This window comes from Lepidochelys kempii, chromosome 6, assembly GCF_965140265.1.
Source record: "Lepidochelys kempii isolate rLepKem1 chromosome 6, rLepKem1.hap2, whole genome shotgun sequence".
In the NCBI taxonomy this organism is placed as follows: domain Eukaryota; kingdom Metazoa; phylum Chordata; order Testudines; family Cheloniidae; genus Lepidochelys; species Lepidochelys kempii.
In genome coordinates, this window is record NC_133261.1 from 14,778,735 (window position 1) to 14,797,357 (window position 18,623).

The following is an 18,623-nucleotide window of genomic DNA, read 5'->3' on the forward strand; positions in this document are numbered from 1 at the left end:
GGGCCCCTGGAGTCTCTTGCTCTTCGAAATGGGAGGCTCATTTGTATAAATAATAAAGGCTTCACGGATGTGCAGAAAACGGCTTGTGAAATTAACCAGACAATGGCTGTGCTTTCCAGGGATTTTTCAGTTCTGAGGTAAGCTGTGTCGCGGCAGGCGAGAGGAAGAGGGATGGGAGAGGGATGTAGGGTTAGACATAGAGGGACGGGGAACAGAGAGAGGAATGAGATAGAAGAGGAATGGACATACAGAGGGGAGAAAGAATGAGAGCTTGGCCTTGTCTAAACAGGAAAGTCACACCAGAGTAACTTTCCATAGATCAGGGAGAGTGAGACTCAATATACAACTGGAAGACAAAACCATGATCACAAAAAAATAAGAATGGCCATACTGGCCATCTAGCCCAGTATAATGTCTGCGGACAATGGCCAGTGCCAGATGCTTCAGAGGGAAAGAACAAAACAGGGCAATTATCAAGTGAGAGATCCCCTGTTGTCCAGTGCTAGCTTCAGGCAGTCAGATGTTTAGCGACACCCAGAGCATGGGGCTGCATCCCTGATCATCTTGGCTAATAGTCATTGATCTACCTGTCTTCCATTAGCTTATCTAATTCTTTTTTGAATCCTGTTATACTTTTGGCCTTCACAACACCCCATGTCAGCAAGTTCCACACATTGACTGAGAGTTGTATGAACAAATGTTTCCTTATGTTTGTTTTAAACCTACTGCCAATTAATTTCATTGGGTGACCCTTGATTCTTGTGTTATATGAAGAGGATGGTAACACTTCCTTATTCACTTTCTCCACACCAGTCATGATTTTATAGATCTCTATCATATCCCTCCTTAGTAATCTCTTTTCTAAATTGAACAGTCCCAATCTTTTTAATCTCTCTTTGTATGGAAGCTGTTCCACCCTCCTAATAATTTTTTTTTTGCCCTTCTCTGTACCTTTTCCATTTCTAATATATCTTTTTTCAGGCGGGACAACCTGACCTGCACACTGTATTCAAGGTTGGGGGTACCATGGATTTATATAGTGGCATTATAATATTTTCTGCCTTATTATCTATCCCTTTCCTAATGGTTCCTAATATTATGGTGGGTTTTTTGACTGCTGTTGCACATTGAGCAGATATTTTCACAGAACTATCCACGATGACTTCAAGATATCTTTCTTGAGTGGTAACAGCTAATTTAGACCCCATCATTTTGTACGTATATAGTTGGGATTATGTTTTCCAATGTGCATTACTTTGCATTTATCAACATTTAATTTCTTCCGCCATTTTGTTGCCCAGTCAGCCCGTTTTGTGAGATCCCTTTGTAACTCTTCACAGTTTGCTTTGGACTTCACTATCTTGAGTAATGTTGTATTGTCTGCACACTTTGTCACCTCACTGTTTACCCTTTTTCCTAGATCATTTGTGAATATGTTGAACAGCTCTGGTCCCAGTACAGATCCATGGGAGTCCCCGCTATTTACCTCTCTCCACTGTGAAAACTGGCAATTTATTCCTACCCTTTGGTTCTTATATTTTAACCAGTTACTGATCCATTAGAGGACCTTTCCTCTTATTGCATGACTGCTTAGTTTGCTTAAGAGCCTTTGGTGAGGGAACTTGTCAAAGGCTTTCTGAAAGTCCAAGTACACTATATCCATTGGATCACCCTTGTCTGCTGTTCCTACCTACATGCCTCCAGCTTTCACCCTGACCACACCACACGATCCGTCGTCTATAGCCAAGCTCTGCGATACAACCGCATTTGCTCCAACCCCTCAGACAGAGACAAAAACCTACAAGATCTCTATCAAGCATTCTTACAACTACAATACCCACCTGCGGAAGTGAAGAAACAGATTGATAGAGCCAGAAGAGTTCCCAGAAGTCACCTACTACAGGACAGGCCTAACAAAGAAAATAACAGAACGCCACTAGCCGTCACCTTCAGCCCCCAACTAAAACCCCTCCAACGCATTATTAAGGACCTACAACCTATCCTGAAGGATGACCCAACACTCTCACAAATCTTGGGAGACAGGCCAGTCCTTGCCTACAGACAGCCCCCCAACCTGAAGCAAATACTCACCAGCAACCACATACCACACAACAGAACCACTAACCCAGGAACCTATCCTTTCAACAAAGCCCGTTGCCAACTGTGCCCACATATCTATTTAGGGGACACCATCACAGGGCCTAATAACATCAGCCACACTATCAGAGGCTCGTTCACCTGCACATCCACCAATGTGATATATGCCATCATGTGCCAGCAATGCCCCTCTGCCATGTACACTGGTCAAACTGGACAGTCTCTACGTAAAAGAATAAATGGACACAAATCAGATATCAAGAATTATAACATTCATAAACCAGTCGGAGAACACTTCAATCTCTCTAGTCATGCGATTAAAGACATGAAAGTTGCAATATTACAACAAAAAAACTTCAAATCCAGACTCCAGCGAGAAACTGTTGAATTGGAATTCATTTGCAAATTGGATACAATTAACTTAGGCTTGAATAGAGACTGGGAGTGGCTAAGTCATTATGCAAGGTAACCTATTTCCCCTTGTTTTTTCCTACCCCCCCCCTCGGACGTTCTTGTTAAACCCTGGATTTGTGCTGGAAATGGCCCACCTTGATTATCACGCACATTGTAAGGAGAGTGGTCACTTTAGATAAGCTATTACCAGCAGGAGAGTGGGTTTGTGTGTGTGTGTATGTGTGTGTGTGGGGGGGGTGAGAAAACCTGGATTTGTGCTGGAAATGGCCCAACTTGATTATCATACATATTGTAAGGAGAGTGATCACTTTAGATAAGCTATTACCAGCAGGAGAGTGGGGTGGGGGAGGTATTTTTTCATGCTTTGTGTGTATAAAAAGATCTTCTACACTTTCCACAGTATGCATCCGATGAAGTGAGCTGTAGCTCATGAAAGCTTATGCTCAAATAAATTGGTTAGTCTCTAAGGTGCCACAAGTACTCCTTTTCTTCTTGTCCACATGCTTGTTTACACCCTGAAAGAATTCTAATAGATTGGTGAGGCATGATTTCCCTTTACAAAAACCATGTTGACTCTTGAACATATAGTGTTCACCTGTGTGTCTGATAATTCTGTTCTTTATTATAGTTTCAACCTAATTTCCTGGTAGAGAAGTTAGGCTTACCAGCCTGCAATTTCCAGGATTGCCTCTGGAGCCCTTTTTTAAAATTGCCATTACATTAGCTATCCTCCAGTCATCCGGCACAGAGGCTGATTTAAGTGATAGCTTACATACCACAGTTAGTAGTTGTGCAATTTCATATCTGAGTTCCTTCAGAATTCTTGGGCAAATACCATCTGGCCCTGGTGACTTATTACTGTTTAATTTATCGGTTTGACTATTTGATGATATAGTAACAAGAGTTTTTGTTGAGTCTCTTAATATATTTACAAAGCAAGGTTATACGGCAGATTGCCCTGCAACATTAGAAATAAAGGAACAAATAAATTTCAAAATTGACCCTGGAGCGGAGCCAAGATAATCACAGATCACATATGAAAAATGATTAGTGATTGCCCAATGTTAATACAGAAAATACAACTTGATTAATAAAGCAGGCTCAAAATGAACCCATGTGGCAAAGCCCCACTGGCATTGTTAAGAACAGATACCACTCAGAAATAATGGGACAGGAAGCCTCATGCGTGCTTAGGTTAAGGAGACGGCTGCAAATACAGATGATCAAACAGGTGTATAACTTGTCTACAGAACAGGATGCAAAAGATATTAAAGAGTTTCATGAGCTGTTTAATGGACTGGGATGCATTTAAGGATATTATACGTCATGCTGATATAGATCCCAGTCTGCCACCAAAAATACATGCACCAAGTTAAGTCCCATTAGCACTGAGAGATAACATAAAAACTGAACTTGGCCAGATGGTTAAGTTAGGTACTATTGGGCTAACAGTGTGGTCGCCATGTTACATTCTACATTTAAACACATTCAGGATTTCTACAGATCCAAAAGTTTTGGATAAGGCCACCAAACATGAATGCTTCCCCATGAGGACAATTGAGGAGTTCATGTCTAGACTTCAAAATGCAATAATAATTCACTTTTGGAAGCAAGCCAAGCATTTTGGCAGGTCCAACTCAGCAGTGAAAATGCAAAACTCTGAACATCCAACTTCCATTTTGGTAGACATATGTTCAAACAATGTCCTTTCAGCATTGCCTTGTTTCTTGGATCTTAGGGGAGCTGGACAGAGTGGAAGTATTAATCAATGATCTGCTAAGTTGGGTTGAAAATGATCAACCAAATGACAGGATGGGACACATTCTGCAGTGGGCCACAGCATTGGAGAGGAGAAATGCTGAATGAGTTGTAAAAAGAAAAGAAGTACTTGTGGCACCTTAGAGACTAACCAATTTATTTGAGTATGAGCTTTCGTGAGCTACAGCTCACATAGGACACATACTCAGTGACAAAGGAATTCAGCTGGACCCAGGAAAGATGGAAGTGACTGGACAAATAGAATGAGACAAGGAGATCTTACATAGATTGATGGTTGGATTAGCATAGATAAGCAAACTGATCCTTCACTTGTTGCAGTTAGGGGCTCTACTCAGAATGCTTGTGGAGGGCAGTTCAGAATGGCACTGGGATGTAACTGGCAAGAGAAAAACTTTTGGGAATTAAAATTTTTTGTCACAGAAGCACTGGTACTGAAATATTTTGAAATTAATAAAAAGCCTAAGATCTCAGCTGCCACCACCTCTCCTGGGACAGGAGCTGCCCTTCTGCCAGATGATCACCCAGTAGCAGATGCAGCCAAAGCATGGGCTAAAACCCAACAAAATTATGCTCAATTGAAGTGGAAATGTTGTAATTGTACATGATTGTGAGCAGTTTCATGAGTATGTTTATGGACAGAAACCTATTGAGGTTGAGAAAGACCATAAGCCATTAAAAGCGACTTTACCAAAACCATTGTGCCTAGGCTTCAGACAGTGATTGTGAAATTGCAAAAGAATTCATTGAGTGTGAAATGTAGACCCAGCAAGGAGCTTTTTATATTAGGCACAATTTTAAACTCCTATCAACATGAAAACAAGGAGCTACAGGAAAATAAGTTTGAAGTAATATGACCCATTCATTTCCAAAACAAAAGTTGACAAGTTCCAATGAGAAACACCAAACGACCCAACCTCATGAGAACAGAAGAGAAGAATTCTATACAGATAGTCAATGGAAAAAGCCCAACCACCTCCAAGTATAAAAACTTACTGCAACCAGAGATGGAATTGCTGCATCTGATGGCATTCTGTCCAAATGACATCATGTCATAAGCATGAGATCACAAATGCAAAGCATCTTCCACAGTACTTATCTGGCTATCGAACCATGTAAGAATAGAGACCAAGATGCCCTATTGTAGCCAAGCATGAATGCTGCCATTAAAGAGAACATATCTGAGCTTGAAGGCTGCAATCAATACAGGAAACAGAATGCAAAAGAACTGAAACCATATGAGATTCCTGAACTCCCTTGTCCAAAGTTGGTGCAGTTCTAGTTGAACTTAACAGGGAAAGATTACCTCTTATTAATCAACTCCTACTTAATTATTTTTTAAATTGAACTGTTGCACAACATATCAAGTAACTATGTCATCCATCATTGTAAATTGCCCTTTGCACACCATAGGTTTCCAGATGAGTTAACAACAGAGGATGGTCCACAATTCACGAGTGACTTCTTTCTGCAATTGTCTTGGATTCTCAGTTCAAGCCCTTACCTTAATCAAAGGGGTTAGCTGAAAAGTCACTTCAGTATCAAAGGATGTGATTTAAGAAATCTCCTGATAGATCTAAGGGATCATAGAATCATAGAATATCAGGGTTGGAAGGGACCTCAGGAGGTCATCTAGTCCAACCCCCTGCTCAAAGCAGGACCAATCCCCAACTAAATCATCCCAGCCAGGGCTTTGTCAAGCCTGACCTTAAAAATATCTAAGGAAGGAGATTCCACCACCTCCCTAGGTAATGCATTCCAGTGTTTCACCCCCCTCCGAGTGAAAAAGTTTTTCCTAATATCCAACCTAAACCTCCCCCACTGCAACTTGAGACCATTACTCCTTGTTCTGTCATCAGCTACCACTGAGAACAGTCTAGATCCATCCTCTTTGGAACCCCCTTTCAGGTAGTTGAAAGCAGCTATCAAATCCCCCCTCATTCTTCTCTTCCGCAGACTAAACAATCCCAGTTCCCTCAGCCTCTCCTCATAAGTCATGTGTTCCAGTCCCCTAATCATTTTTGTTGCCCTCCGCTGGTCTCTTTCCAATTTTTCCACATCCTTCTTGTAGTGTGGGGCCCAAAACTGGACACAGTACTCCAGATGAGGCCTCACCAGTGTCGAATAGAGGGGAACGATCATGTCCCTCGATCTGCTGGGGTCTGTACTTAGCACTTAGGATACGCCAACGCACCTCTCAAAGCTTTATTAGAATTACCAAGTCAGAGACTCAAGGGCAGAAGGACAGATGCCTTAGTGGCAGCACCTAAGGAGCTTTGTGAGCCAAAGACAGAAAATACTATGACAGGCTCCCAAAAGTGACCCCTATTGCAAGTGGGAGTGAACGTTAGACTCCAAACAGAAAGTAGCTAGTAATGTACCGAAGCAACAGTTGCACCATCCACCCCAATGTCATAACCACCCTAAGGGCCAATCTGACAGGAGGCATTTAAACAATACCAAGGTGACACTGGCTCGCTGTTGATGTCCTCCCTTTAACACATTCAGAATGCTGTCAGCTCTTGAGTGCTGACAGAAGTAATGCATGCCCACTCAGTCACTGACAGTGAAAAACACCAGGAGTAGCAAAAACAGCTTCCCAGGGCAGATCTCCAGCAGGCTGACTAAAGAGGCCACCACGGAACAAGCTGTTCTGAGAACAAGAACACATAAAAAAGTCAAAGGAAAAACTAATCCCCAATGATCCCTCCTCTATCACATTCTCCTTCCTCTTTCCCACTCTCAGCCCCAGAGACCTCGTTCCATCCAGTCTCCTGACCCCCCCTCGGACCTACTCTCATGCTTGCTCTCAATCTCTCGCTCTCTCCAGCTCCTTCTCCTCACAATACAAACATGCATTGATCTCCCCTACTATAAAAGCCCCAGCCTTGACCCCACCTCTCCCTTCTCCCCTTCATCTCCAGATACATTGGGCATGCAGATTACACCCACAGTTTTAAGCTCTTTTCCTTCCTTTCCATTCTAGACCCCCTCCTACACACCACTGAAATAGCTCTCATCAAGAGCCCTAACAACCTCTTTATGGCCAAATTTCAGGGTCTCCACTCCAGCTTCCTCTTCCTAGATCTATCAGATGCCTTTGACATTGTCAGCTATTCTCTTCTTCTCCTTATCTTATCATCCCTGGGCTTTTCTGACTCTGTCCTATCCTGATTCTCCTTCAATAATCAGATCGCCCTGCCAGTGGCTCCTCCCCCTCCTCTCTCCCTTGCAGTGGCTCCTGGTTTTGTCCTTGATTCCCTCCTCTTCTCCCTTACTCCCTATCTCTGGATGAGCTTAGCTACAAACAAGGCTTTTACAACCATCTTGATGATGATGACCCACACCTCTCTCTCTAACCCAGACCTGTCTCCATCCATCCTATCTTTCTGACATCTCCTTGTGGATGACCAGCCAGCAATTCAAACTTAACATGGCCTAAACAGGGCTCCTGATCGCCTTTCCTCTCCCCTCCTTCTTTTTCTATTATGGTGGACAACACAACCATCCTCTCTGTCATTCATATTCATAACTCCAAATTCTTCCAGGACTCAGATTTCATCCTAGACCCACTCATCCAGGCCATGTCTCAATCTTGCCACTTCTTCCCCTGCAACATCTTAAAGGTCCAGCCTTTTCTCTCTGTACAGGCTACCAAAGTTCTTGTTCAGACTTTTGTCCTCTTATACCTTGATTACTGTAATATCCTCTCAGTCTCAATGCCTCCTGCCTTGCTCACTGTCACATTAATCCAGAATGTTGCCAGTAGGCTCATCTTCCTGGCCAGTCGTTCTGATCCTCTTGCCCACTTCTGTGTCCATCTCTGGCTCCCCTTTCTTCAAACACTAGGTTCTTGTCCTTACTGTTGTCCATCAATCAGCCCCACTCCACCTCTCCTGTAGAATTTCTTATCAAGGTTTATTCCTGCCTTTGCTCTGCCAGTGATACCAGTCTTGATTGTCTGAACATCTCTTTTTCCAACACTTTCTCACAGGCTGTCCTCTAGGCATGTGAAGGGCTCCCCATCAAAATTACTAAAGCCATCACCTTGTCCTTTGCAGGATCCCTCCTAAGAACCTACTTTGCCATGATGCCTACAAATCACTATCTTCCAGCATCAGCTAGGCTAATGGCCACCTATGACCACTGACGCTTCTGCGATTGATAATTTAAATCAACAGGAGTTGCCATGTTTGATCAGTGGCCTATCTTGCCCAGTATCCTGTCTCCAACAGTAGCCAGTAGCTGCTTCAGAGGAAGGATGTTTTCAGTGGGGAGTTATAGGATAACAAATCCCCAGGGAACGTCTCCTCTTAAGCCTCAATAGTTAGGCCTGATCTACACACAGAGTTGCAGTGATGTAACTCAAGGTGTAATTTTACAGCAATTTACTTAAACTGTCAAGCATTTAGGGATTAGGTCATGCCACCGAGTTGAAGGGTTTATATCTCTTACAAAATTCATGAGAATTTTTTAAAATATCTACTACTATAAATTCTAGATATTCTTATCTGTCTAAATGCCTGATCAGTTTTGAGTCCTGCTCAAGGGGATCTTGTAGCAGTGAGTTCCACAGGCTAAGTGTGAACTGTATGTAAAAGTAGTTCCTTTGATGTTTTCAATTTGCACCTTTCAGTTTCATGAATAGTCCCCTGTTCTTGTAGGAAAATGCCCCAGTCTCTATTGAAAGCCCTGTCTCTGAGATTACTTGGTCCCCCACAACTGTTTATTTATGCACTGCATATTGTCTGTATCTGAATTTGTGAGTGCTAGTGCAAAGACAGCCTAGAGGTTTGGAGCTTGGAGGTATAATTCACATCCTATGTAGACATGCACATGCTATCCCTACTTGTGCTAACATGCTAAAAATAGCAGTGTGGCCACAGTGGCACAGGTGGCAGCTTGCGCTAGCCATCCAACTCAAGTACATACCTAGGACCTGGGATGGGGCTGTACTTGGGCAGCTATGTGAACATACCCTTTGTCTGTACAGCACCTAGCACAATGAGGCCCTGAAAGCTGACTGGGGTCCTGATTGATGATACTGCAACAGAAATAATAAAGAGATGGCCATGTAAGAACATAAGAATGGCCCTACTTGGTCAGACCAAAGGTCCATCTATCCCAATATTCTGTCTTCCGACAGTGGCCAGTACCAGGTGCCGCAGAGGGAATGAACAGAACAGATAATCATCAAGTGATCCATCCCCTGTTGCCCATTCCCAGTTTCTGGCAAACAAAGGCTAGGGACACCATTCCTGCCTATCCTGGCTAATAGCCATTGATGGATCTATCCTCCATGAATTTATCTAGTTCTTTTTTGAACCCTGTTATGGTCTTGGCCTTCACAACATCCTCTGGCAAGGAATTCCACAGGTTGACTGTGCGTTGTGTGAAGAAATACTTCCTTTTATTTGTTTTAAACCTGCTGCCTATTAATTTCATTTGGTGAGCCCTAGTTCTTGTGTTATGAGAAGTAGTAAACAACACTTCCCTATCTCCTTTCTCTACACCAGTCATGATTTTATAGACCACAATCATACCTCCCCTTAGCCGTCTCTTTTCCAAGCTCAAAAGTCCCAGTCTTATTAATCTCTCCTCATAAGGAAGCCATTTCATACCCCTAATAAGTTTTGTTGCCCTTTTCTGAACCTTTTCCAATTCCAGTATATCTTTTTTGAGATGGGGTCACCACATCTGCACACAGTATTCAAGATGTTAGTGTACCATGGATTTATATAGAGGCAACATGATATTTTCTGTCCTATTATCTAACCCTTTCTTAATTATTCCCAGCATTCTGTTCGCTTTTTTGCCTGCCACTGCACATTGAGTGGATGTTTTCAGAGAACTATCTGCAATGATTCTGAGATCTTTTTCTTGAGTGGTAACAGCTAATTTAGACCCCATCATTTTGTATGTACAGTTGGGATTATGCTTCCCAATGTGCACTACTTTGCATTTATCAACATTAAATTTCATCTGCCATTTTGTTGCCCAGTCACTCAGTTTTGAGAGATCCTTTTGTAGCTCTTTGCAGTCTGCCTGGGTCTTAACTATCTTTAGTAATTTTGTATCTGCAAATTTTGCCACCTCACTGTTTACCCCTTTCCCCAGATCATTTATGAATATGTTGAATAGGTCCCAGAACAGACCCCTGGAGGACACCACTATTTACCTCTCTCCATTCTGAAAACTGACCATTTATACCTACCCTTTGTTTCCTATCTCTTAACCAGTTACCAATCCATGAGAGCACCTTCCCTCTTATCCCATGGCAGCTTACTTTGCGTAAGAGCCTTCGGTGAGGGACCTTGTCAAAGGCTTTCTGAAAATCTAAGTACACTATATCCACTGGCTCCCCTTGGTCCACATGCTTTTTGACCCCTTCAAAGAATTCTAGTAGATTGGTGAGGCATGATTTCCCTTTACTAAAATCATGTTGACTCTTCCTCAACAAATTATGTACATCTATACGTCTGACAATATTGTTCTTTATTATAGTTTCAAACAGTTTGCCTGGTACTGAAGTCAGGCTTACAGGCTTGTAATTGGAAGCCAGGTAGGCTCAGAGATGGCATTTACTGACAGGAGGCTGAATAGTCCTCTCATCTGTCTGGGGTTCAGCTGTCTCCCCTGACCTCCAGGCTAGGTGTTTCTATGTGGAATATTATAAATGGGATAAATGTCTCTGTGTTTGTTATTTTTGGCTGATATTTTATTTAATTTTCAACAAACAAAACATGGACTCACAGCCAGATGTAACAGCCACCACTGCAGTAACTGGCTACTGACCCTGTCATGTGACAGGGGAATTAACTCTTTGGAATCTTTACACGGTTCACACCACTCTGCTATCCACCAACACCACACACACAGGGAATCCCCATGGATATCCCTCTGCCTCCTGTAGCTATGACACTATTTGTAGGGAATCCCCTGGCTACCCCCATGGCCATGCGGCCTCCCTGGGGGAATCCCTGCAGATATCACAATAGCTCTTAAATTCCTGGCTGTATGCTGGGATTGAGGAGTATTGGCAGGGCTGTGTGTGTGGAGAGCCCAAGACTAGATTAGCTGGGGGCTATGGGTTGGAACTGATGGGCACCAACACAGCTGGGGCTATATGTTGGAGGAGGGGTGGTTGAACTCCAGGGATAGGATAGCATAGCAGGGAACCTGGTAGTTGGAATACATAGGCATCAGCAGAATTGTGTGTATAGGGAGCCCAGGGCTGGGATAACAGAGGGATCAGGACTGAGGGCAGTAGCAAAGTTTTGTAGGGGAAGTCCCCAACATGTTCTGTTTGCAATTGCCCAGTATTGTATGATCATGAAGGGAGTGATTCTGGTACAATCTGTGTGTCCGCAGGGGCCACATTCGTCTCTCATATGTCTGGCCTTTGTAGGGTATAGTAAGGGTTGGATGTTTTTTTTTTGGTTTGGTTTGGGGTTTTTTGCATTTTTTAGTTCCTATCATCATATACAGTACATTCCTCTGTGCATGTGTGAGTGAGTGTGTGAGACTAAGTGAATGAATGTGTGGGTGTGAATTAGTGTCCGAGTGTGAGGTTACTCCATGCCCCTCCTTTCCCTCTTCCCCCGTGCCTCATGTCCCCCCCCCCCCCCCAAGCACACACGCCCGTCGATACATTCGGAGCCTGCTCGCACTGATTGTTTACATCCTGTCTCCTCTATATGTTTATAAATATATCAGAGCACGGGAGACTCCAGCGAGGCCTGTAATTAGCTGGGCCTGGATTTCCCATCACCGGCTCCAGCCAGGAGCATGATGGAAACAAACTTGTTTAACATGGGTGCGCAGGCCCCTAATTCCATCCAGACCCGTGAGCCTGGGGAAAGGCACTTCCCAGCTCTCGCTCTCTCACTCCCCCCTGCCCCCACTGAGACACACAGACACAAATACACACAAACTGTGGTTGAGACACATACAAGTGGCAGAGAGAGACACACACAAACTGATTGAGACACACACCCACACACTGAGTCACACATTCATGCGTCTTGCCTACACCAGAATAATAACCCATTGCTGGCAATATTTCTCTTCCTCTGCAGCCTGCGCCCCAACATTCAATGACTTTGCCCTCATTCCCTTGCTCAGCATGGCCCATGCTCAATCCAAGCTGCTCATGTTTAACCTGTTCCTTGGGCAGATCCCAGGCCAGTGCCTGCAGCATCCCTTGATGGCCCTGAAACATATGGGCCAGGCCTGAACCCAGATAGCACTGCAGTAGATTCCCCTGCAGAGATCAGAGTGGAGGGGAAAAGACAGTGACGATGACAAGTGAAAGGGAGCCGAGCAACCAGGCCAGCCCAGATCATGCCCCCATGCCATGAATCAATGGGATCCTCCTGAGAAAGGCTACCAGACTTCCCCAGCTAACACTCACCAGCTCTCTACCCATACCTAGCACCTGAGGAACTCAAATTGCTCACACACAGTGGCCAAAGCCTCCCAGCTGCCCTGTGCCAAGTTCACTATCTTCACAGGGAGACACTGAGGCCCAGAGAGGGGAGGAGACCTGCTTTAGGGCACAGTGAATAAACAGAACACAACCCAGCTGTCCTGACTCAAACATTAGGGCATATTCCCTGCCTCACATGCCAGCCTGAGGATGAGAGAGGAGGGGAGAAAACCATGCAGAGGAATTTAGCAAACCACAGAAACCGTTGTGTCTCCCCTACCTCCTCTGCCAGCAGTAAAACTAACCTGGCTATGTCTTCACTGCAGAATTAACTACAGTTATCTACTCTGGAGTGAACTCCTCTTGAGTTAGGCTAGTTCAAGTGAGAGCAGTTAAGTTGTGAAATAACATTCCAGTTGCACAGAGCTGTCATGTTAGCTGCTGACAAGCTGGGCTAACTCGAGTGTAACCTATACTCCCTGACTGGTCAGCCAGCTTGAGCTGAAAGCACCACCACACTCAGTGAAGTGGTTTTGTGTGTGGACAGGACTCGAGTTAACTCTGCAGTGAAGACAGTTTCCTCCTATATGTGAGGAGAAGTTCACAATACACCACAAAACCAATTCCTAAAGTGGCTCGAGTTAATGAGGCTCAAAGAACCCTTTGATATGCCCCGGAAACCATAGTGCCAAACATGTGTAACTGCCATGCCAATGTGGACATGGCTACTGGGAATGAGGCGTGTGCAGCTCTGCAGTGTGGACAAACGCAAGTGGGCTTGGCAAACCCAGACCCAGGTACAATCTGCAGTGTAGACATACCCCTAGTATCCCCCAATCTCCATGCTGCTAGCGGCAAAGCTAAGCCAAGTGTTTGAGAGTAAGTACAGGAAATGTGTACCTCTGTGTATGTGTGCATAAGCATGTAAGTGTATGTGAATGTGTGTTTGTGTGAGTATGCAAGTATGCACATGTGAAGACATACATGCATGAGTAGGGGAGTGTGTCTGGCATTCAGGTATGTGTGCGTGCTTATGTGTGCTTGCATGCAAGCATCTGCACTCACATGAGTACATGTGCACATGCATGAGCATGCAAATGTGAGCGTGTGTGCTCATGTTAGGGAGTGCACATGCAAGAGTGCGTGAGTGCGGAGACATCAGCCTGTGTGGTCATGTGAGCGTCAGCCTGTGTGGTCATGTGTACATACATGAGTGTATGAGTGGGAACATGCCAGCATGTGTGCATGGATAAGAATGCAAGTGGGAGCATCTCAGCATGTATGCACATGTGAGCGTGTATGCACATGCATGACTGTATGAGTGGGAGTATGTCAGCATGAATGAGCCTGCAAATGTCAGCATGTCAGCATGTGAGCACAAGCATGAGCATTGTGAGTTGGACCATGTGCGTATTGCAAGCAAATATATGTGAGCATGAGCATGTGAGTGTGAGCGTGTCAGCATGTGTGCTTATGCGAGTGTGTGCGCAGGCCTGAACTTGCAAGTGGCAGCATGTCAGTGTGTATGCTCATGTAAGCGTGTGTGTACATGAATGAGCGTGCGAGTGAGAGCATGTCAGCATGTGTGCTCAGGCAAGCATGTTGTGCAGGCATATAAGATGTGCCTGTCTGGATTAGCCCACCCGCCTGTGCGGCTGGAACCCAGACTCTAACAGTGGTCACGACCTGTGCTCTCTAAGCCATTTCTCAAGCATCCTCCCAAGTCAGACCCTTCACACAATGTCCTTTGTCTCTCTGATGGTTCATCGGGCTGGCCCTGGCCCTGCCATGTGCCTCTACTCACTCACCCATGGCCAGTTTGCAGACCAGTCTTGCTGTTGATTTCAGTGGAGTCAGGTCAGGGCTGGGATGGGATGGGTAGGTCCCCCCTTGAGCAAACTTAGTGTCTGGTTGTCAACCTCAGCGCAGCTACCCTGGGGATAGCAAGGGAGGAAGCACTAGAGTGGTCAGGGCTCCAGCTTCTCCAGGTCAGTGTCCTGAAGCCATGCCCTGAGTAGGGCACATGCATGCATGCGCACAGCATGCATACACACAGACCTTGGTGACACGGTGCTAAAATGGGTGCTGAATAACTTCAGATGCAACCTGTGGTTTCTGTTTGTGCTGTTGCAGATCCCGCCTCGCATGCGGATTGGAGTTGGTGTGTTTCCACCTGTTTGCCTGTGTTTATGTTGGCATAGGTGTATGTGTGAATGAGAGAGTTTGCCAGTGCGTCCACCTCTGTGTGTGCATGTATGTGAAAGAGTTTTCCTGTGTGTGTATATAGAGGATGTGTGCAGGGGAGTTTGCATGTGTGCGTGTGTGTGAGAGTTTGCCTCTGTGTGTGTGTATGTGTCTGTGTGTGTGTGCTGGCGTATGTACATGTGTGCACCAGTGTGTGTGCATGTGTGTATGAGAGAAAAACTGCCTTGTGAGTGTAGGTGCAGGTACAGTGGGGAAGGGTTTTAATTTATGGAAAAATGTGCCACTTAGCAGGGAATAAATCCTCCCCAAAGCCAGTCCCGTAAGGAGAGCCCTTTGCATTTCCCTTTGGAGGCTTTTTTTGGTCTGTGGCTAATGCAGCCCAGATGTGCGCAGGGGCTGTGCCCTCGCAGCGCCTTCCAAATAGGAGCTGGGTACATCGATTCCTGTCAGGATCCAAGTGTTTCTGATGAGTGACAAAGCCGAGGGGCTTTGAAGCTCCAAGCTTCACAGCTCATTCTAGGACTCATTCCCTTCCCTTCTCCCCAAAGACAGAGAAAATCCAACTTCCCCTAGCATCATGTACTTGGGGAGACAGAATGGGATGGGGACAAGGTGGGATTTTGCTAGACACTTGCCCTTCTCCATCTCCCCTTCCTCTGTATATTATTCTTCTTCCATTTCTCAGTTTGTCTTTCCCTCCTCAATCCGCCCAGAGATTTTCGTTGTTCCGCACTCTTGGCCAAGAAATAGCCCTTGCCAGCTACAGACCAGACAGACAGACAGACAGCATGTTTCTTGGGATTGTGCATGGAGAATTTGGACTTCTAGTCCTCAGAGACCTGAAGGAGCAAATCCTGCCCTAGGGTTTCATTCGGTCTGTCTTGGGTCTTGGTAGATAGATCCATTAAGTCTTTCTGTCCTCACACTTTCTGGCCCTTCTCTCCCACTTTCCCCACTATGCCCTTCCTGACTCACTCCAGCACCTCCAGTCTGGAACAAAAAATGAACAGAAATTTTTTTGTTTTTCAAATAACTGACTCCATCCAAGGAGGAGAATCTCACCTCATCCCATGCAACAAATCTAACAGCACAATTGTCAAAAGAGCGAGTCCAGGAAAGTCAAGATTTTGACCTTTTAAGGGTTGTTTTTACAATTTTATTTTATTTTAATGGCAACCTCTTTCCCAGAAAGCTTGCAGTATAGTCTGCAAAACACAAAACCCCTACTGCTTATACAATTACACCCTCCACACTCTGGGGCTGTTCCTTTCCTTGAAAACATTTTTTGCTCCCCCACAAAGAGGCACTTTTCTAACTAGGTTTCAAATGTTAAAACTCCAAAGATTAACACAAACACAAACAAAAAGTCCTTCACAACCAAGAAAAGCTCTGGAGAATTTTGAAGGGGGAGTGCATGCCTTCCAAAGAGGGGTATTTCCTCAGTGTCCCTGAAACCTAGCTTCAATGTCCTTTAAAAAATGTAGTCTATTTTAGCAACCAAACCCTTTCTCTTTTTTTTGGTGTAAGTGCTTAAATCAAGCCATAGGGGAAAAAAAATCTTTCTGCTCTAAATCCTGGTGACTTTCATTTTCCTCTTCTCTCTGTCAGTCCTGGATTTTAATTCTCCGTGCTAAGCGGCATTTCCCCCACAGTAATCACAAACATGCATGGAAAAGAGAGAACGAGAGAAAGCAAAGAAAAAAAAAGGGGGCAAAGTCTTAAATCAATCACAAAGCCAGACAGACGTTTTAATCAAATCAAATTAGAATCAGCAGCGGTTCAGAAAAGAAAAACACGACACGCACAGCGAGACCCCCGCCCCTACACCCCCATCCCCTGCCAAAATAGTAGAGACGCTTCAGTCTTACCTGAAATCTCCCCAGCAACATATAGCATAGTAGACTCAGATTGTGGGGTTGGGGTGGGGGAAGGAAGGCTGCAGAATTTGTTCAAAAGAAATCAAACTTTTTGGTTAGTTATTACTCTAAACCCAAAGCCCCAAGCGAATGGCGAAGCCTCCCTTTCTCCCTGATCGTTCTGCCCTGTTTCTCTCTCTCTCTCTCTCTCTTTTTTTCCTCTTCCCTATTTGTTTTGGTTTGTGTTTGCTTGGGTGTTAGGTGGAAAAAGCTGTCTCGGATATTTTTTTTTGGTGTGTGTGTGTGCGCAAAGTTTTAAACATGCTCTCTCGCTCTCTCCCCCTTTCCACCTCCCTTGATTTGCTCTTTTGATTGGTGTCCAGGAATGCAAGAATAAAAAAAATTGCATACACCCTCTCTCCAAGCTGCTTGCTTTTTTTTTTTTTTAAATTCAAGTGTTAAGCAGAACCAGGTTGCTTTCAAGAATGTATTTGATGCAATTGTACACAAAACCAGGCTCCATTCATTTTTCTCTCTTTCCCCTCCTCCCACCCTTGGCTCTTCAGCTTTGGGCAAAGGTAGGAAGCTATGGAACTAAAGGGCGACGTGCTTTTCTGAAAGCAAGAGGAGGAGGGAAAAAAAGAGACATTTTAAAAATATATCTTAGAGGATAGGGGGCAATGCCACCCCTTTCACACACACCCCAGATCTTTGGATGTTGTAAAGCTTTTGTTAGAGGCATTTTGGAAAGAGATTGCGGAAAATTAAAGAGTGTTTCCCAAAGAGTTGTGGGTGGAGGGCGCGCTGGGTGGGGAGGGGAGATGGGACGCAGCAGGCAAGGAGGAGGGGGAGGGCTGACTTCCCTTTGGAGAAGGGGAGGTTGGGAAAGGTGCAGAGGTCTCCCTACCTGCTCTGAAATCCATTTGGTAAAGCCAAAGCTACACTCAGGACTTGCAGCCCTTCAAGGTAGGTTTGTGATTTAGTGCTTCCTTTCTCCAAGGGGGCTGCACAGAGTCTGCGGTCCTTTATTTTTGGCCAGGATTAATAATCCCATTTGCCAATCCCACTCATTTAGGGTTTGGTTTGGGTTGGTGTGTGGTTTTCTTTCTTTTTTTTTTTTTTAAATGAGGCTATTCTTTAGCCCTCTTTTTTTTTCCTGACGTGTAAAGCTTTAACCACAAGCTGAAACACCAGTCCCTGAGGGGGGGGGTATAAAGGGGGGGAGAGGAGGAGAGGTAGAGGCAGATTGGTTATTCTCTTTTCTACAAAATAAAGTTTTAGTAGGAGGGGGTGAAGTAAGTATGCGGTGCCACCCTGTGTCAGAAACGTTGGAGTGTCAGAGAGATGGAGGGGGTGGTGAGTGAGAGAAGGGTACAGTCAGAGAAAGATGGAGAGAGAGAGAGAAAGAAGGAAAGATACAGACAGATGGAAAGAAATAAAAAGGAAAGAGAGACATATACAAATATACATAGACAACAGAAGGGAAAAAAGGAAGGAAAGATAGATAGACAGACAGACAGAAGCTGTCTCAGTCTCTCTTCTACTTTCTATAATGTTCAGCCCACCTCTCCTCTTTTTCTCTCTTCCTCACATTCCAGAATTTTTTTTAAAAAAGTTTTGCCCATAAGAAAAAAACCTACAAGCCAAAAGGCAGCCCTCTGCCCTTGCCCCAGCCCAAATGCCAGACACTGGACTTGGAAAAGTGATGCTGGTTCATTCATTTTTTTTCTCCCCTTTCTGCTGACTTTTCATAGAAAACAAAATACAGTTGATTTTTGGGTTGTTGTTTTTTTTTTGTAAATTGTTTTCTCTAAACAAGAGAGAAAGGAAGCCGCGTGCAGTGGTTT

At 44.6% G+C, this 18,623-nt stretch overlaps 1 protein-coding gene across 3 annotated transcripts in view; it reads right to left on the minus strand.

Moving 5' to 3' along the window:
- CLCF1 (cardiotrophin like cytokine factor 1) overlaps positions 1-17,761 on the minus strand; it is a 39,912-nt gene extending 22,151 nt beyond the window's left edge. Inside the window, exon 1 of one of the 3 annotated variants that reach the window (XM_073346846.1) lies at positions 17,684-17,761. In XM_073346846.1, the coding sequence (XP_073202947.1) occupies positions 17,684-17,699 (16 nt within the window). In that variant the 5' untranslated portion in view covers positions 17,700-17,761. Of the gene's footprint in view, positions 1-14,523; positions 14,548-16,788; positions 17,106-17,683 lie in introns of those variants that run through there. The other 2 variants (XM_073346845.1, XM_073346847.1) reach the window with 2 other exon arrangements.
- Positions 17,762-18,623: the final 862 nt, after the last annotated feature.